The following is a 3,083-nucleotide window of genomic DNA, read 5'->3' on the forward strand; positions in this document are numbered from 1 at the left end:
ATATTAAGAACAGTATGCCATATATGCCAGGTCCCTTGAAACATACGCTGTGCAGATGTTTCTTCCCTGCAGTGACTGTGTCAAGCAGCAAGGATGGACCGGCTTCCGGCATTGAACTTTTAATTTTATGTGTTTTAGTAATATGTATATAGGCGTACATATATATTTAAAAAGTTAAAGCCAATACTGACCATTGTTACATGAGTGTGTGTCAGTCAGGGTTCAACTGGAGAAATAGAACCAGAATGTATTTATGGCAAGGCATCAGCTTGTATAATTTTTGTGGATGGCAACACATACACACACACACACAGAGCATGTCCCCAGAAAGAGCAGGCTGGAACTCTAGGGTACATGCTGGAGCTGCTGTCCTTGGGCCTAATATTTCTTCCTCAGGGAAACTCAATTCTGCTCTTATGGACTTTGAACCAATTTAATCAAGCCACCGTGGTTATCTAGAATAATCTCCCTTCTTACAGTGAACTGATTATGAACTTTAGTATGCTAGGGAAGGGAAGGTCACCCTGGGGGTGAGGTCCCACCCTACAATTGTCCTTTGCTAGGCACTTTGGGCTCTTCACCCTGGTGACCTTCTGTCCATGGGTCATGGTCCTTGCTCTGCTCATGTCTGTCTAACTGCCTACCACAGGTGTCTGTCTGTATGTGTATATGTATTGTGTGGTAATTTCTACCTCTGAACAACCATGTAACTTTGTAAAGAGCTCTTTAAGTTGGATTTAACAAGTGCATATATTAGAATTTTTAAAAATATAACAGAGCCCTGGCCGGGCAGTCCAGTTGGCTAGAGCATTGTTTCAATGTGCCAAGGTTGTGGGTTTGATCCCCAGTCAGGGCACATACCAAAATCAGCCAATGAATGCATAAATAAAGGGAATAACAAATCAATGTTTTCCTTTCTCTTTCTCTTCCTTCCTCTCTCTTAAAAACAAATCAATAAATAATGCTTTCAGAGTCGTGTAACTTGGGGAAATGATATTAAAGCTAGCTTAAGTTTGGTTTAATTAAAGAGGAGTGTCTTTAGAGTCATCAGCATTAAATAATACTTTTATTTTACCTTGGTTTATTAGTCAAATAAGTTCGTGTTATCTCTGTTGCAAACTTTGTCAGAAATAAAGATAATTTGGTATGATAAAATTTTTATAAGTAATCTAAACATAATTTTTAAGAGCAAGTAAATTAAGTATATGTAAGTAGGATAAAAAGTTTCTTTGTAAGTGAACTCTTTAGCAATAGTTGTATTTAATTTAAAAATGTTTTTTAAATCTCTTTAGTAACTTAAAACTTTAAAGTTTTGCTAGCCAAATTAAATGATGGGTAGTCATTAGATATCAAAATCATTTCCAAATAAGATAAAATAATGAAACATTAATACCTGAACATAGTTTTATCTACTTTTTGCTTGTTATTATAGAAGAACCAAAGATAATTTTGAGTCTATTATAAACATGTTTTGTGCCATATTTTAAAAAATGTGCTATGAAGAAATATCTATTTCTAGAAATTATGAAATGTGTTCATAAATTTGTCAATATAAAGAATACTGGTGTAACAGACACTTCACATTGCTTACTTCTTAGTCTTCATTAGAAATGAAGGTTTTGAAGGTAAAGAATTCTAATACATGCAATTGAAGCTATAAAACTTAATAAAATAGGGAAAACAATTGTGCAACTTAAAAATATGATATGTTTGGCTTTTTTGAATGTGAAAGATAATATGATCATATTGAGCAACTAGAGGCCCGGTGCACAAATGCATGCACAGGTGGGGGTCCCTCAGCCTGGCTGGCGATCAAGGCCTATGGAGGGCCAGCAGACCGGTAGGAGAGGCTGCAGGAGGTTGGCTATAGAAGCGCACTGACCACCAGGGGCCAGCTCCTGCATTGAGCATTTGCCCCCTGGTGGTCAGTGTGCATCATAGCGACTGATCGACTGTTCGTTCTGGTCGTTCGGTCATAAGGGATGCTTAGGCTTTTATTATATAGATGTCACCCCAATAAAAACAAATGAAAATGAAGTAATAATATTGTCCAGATTATTTCTTTTTTGAAAAAAAAACACAAATATATACTTGGTTTACCAAAGCTATGCACATTTTATAAAGTAATAATAAAGTAAGAGCTTATAAAAAACGGGAACATTTTAGGTGGGAGCATGCAACTGAGATAGTCTCGTTCTCTGGCAGAGTTCTTCCAAAATGTCATGCCACTGAGAAGTGACCCTTTTCTGCGGCTTTTCCTCAGTTCTGCTTCATAGGCGCGGGGATGTTGGCAGACGCCTGCTCAAGGTAGGCCAGGGAGCCCTGCGGGATGTCGGCGGGCTTCTTGTGCTGCCCGTTGATGTCCTCCAGCACCTGCTGCCAATGCCGCAGCTTGGTCAGGTGCTTCTGGACCAGGGCGTCTTTCCGCTGCAGCTCCTTTCGCAGTTCTGAGACATCCTCTTTGATAACCTGCTCTGGCTTCTGGACAGATAACTGCAATCTTTTTTGTAGAAAAAAACATTCTGTTTGTCTTGCAATGTCCAGAAATTTCTGGATACACTGATCAACACCTTAAAAACACACACAAAATATTAAATTAAAAAAAATATTCGACACAAAAATCTCCCTCATACATGAACAGTCAGAATATCAAAACATCAACCAAGGTACTCGGAGAAGATCTGGGAGCACCTGGCATGACCTGAAGAAGCGAGGCCTGGCCCGGGAGGCCCGGCGGCGGGGGCGGTGCACCAAGTGACTGCCCGGAGAACATACCTCCCAGCGGAGCCGCCATTTATGAAAATCCAAGTTCTGTGTTTTATTGTCTTGTTACATCTGTATTTATACCAGTTGATTTTAATCCTGTCAATTTCTATTCCAAAGGTTAGGGCGTTTCTTATCTCCATTCCAGGGAGTAAAGATTATGTAGCTTAAGGGTGATTGTTCGTAGTTAAAGCAGATGTTTCTTCCCTGCAGCGACTGTGTCAAGCAGCCAGGGTGGACCAGCTTCCGGCATACTATGACAGATAGGACAGGCTGCTGCAAGCCTTTGGCCATCATATCCAGGTGTTTTTCTTAGTTAT

The 3,083-nt window shown here is 39.6% G+C and overlaps 1 protein-coding gene across 1 annotated transcript; it reads right to left on the reverse strand.

Annotated features, from left to right (window-relative positions):
* Positions 1 to 2,073: 2,073 nt before the first annotated feature.
* On the reverse strand, positions 2,074 to 2,794 carry LOC102262428 (mediator of RNA polymerase II transcription subunit 28). Its single transcript, XM_005858263.2, has 2 exons — positions 2,776 to 2,794; positions 2,074 to 2,570 (listed from the first exon to the last, which is right to left on the reverse strand). Exons 1-2 carry the CDS (start codon positions 2,792 to 2,794, stop codon positions 2,260 to 2,262), a joined length of 330 nt encoding a protein of 109 aa, XP_005858325.1. The 3' UTR covers positions 2,074 to 2,259.
* Between the last annotated feature and the right edge of the window lie 289 nt (positions 2,795 to 3,083).

The sequence above is a fragment of the Myotis brandtii genome, unplaced genomic scaffold (genome assembly GCF_000412655.1).
Source record: "Myotis brandtii unplaced genomic scaffold, ASM41265v1 scaffold1164, whole genome shotgun sequence".
NCBI lineage: Eukaryota > Metazoa > Chordata > Mammalia > Chiroptera > Vespertilionidae > Myotis > Myotis brandtii.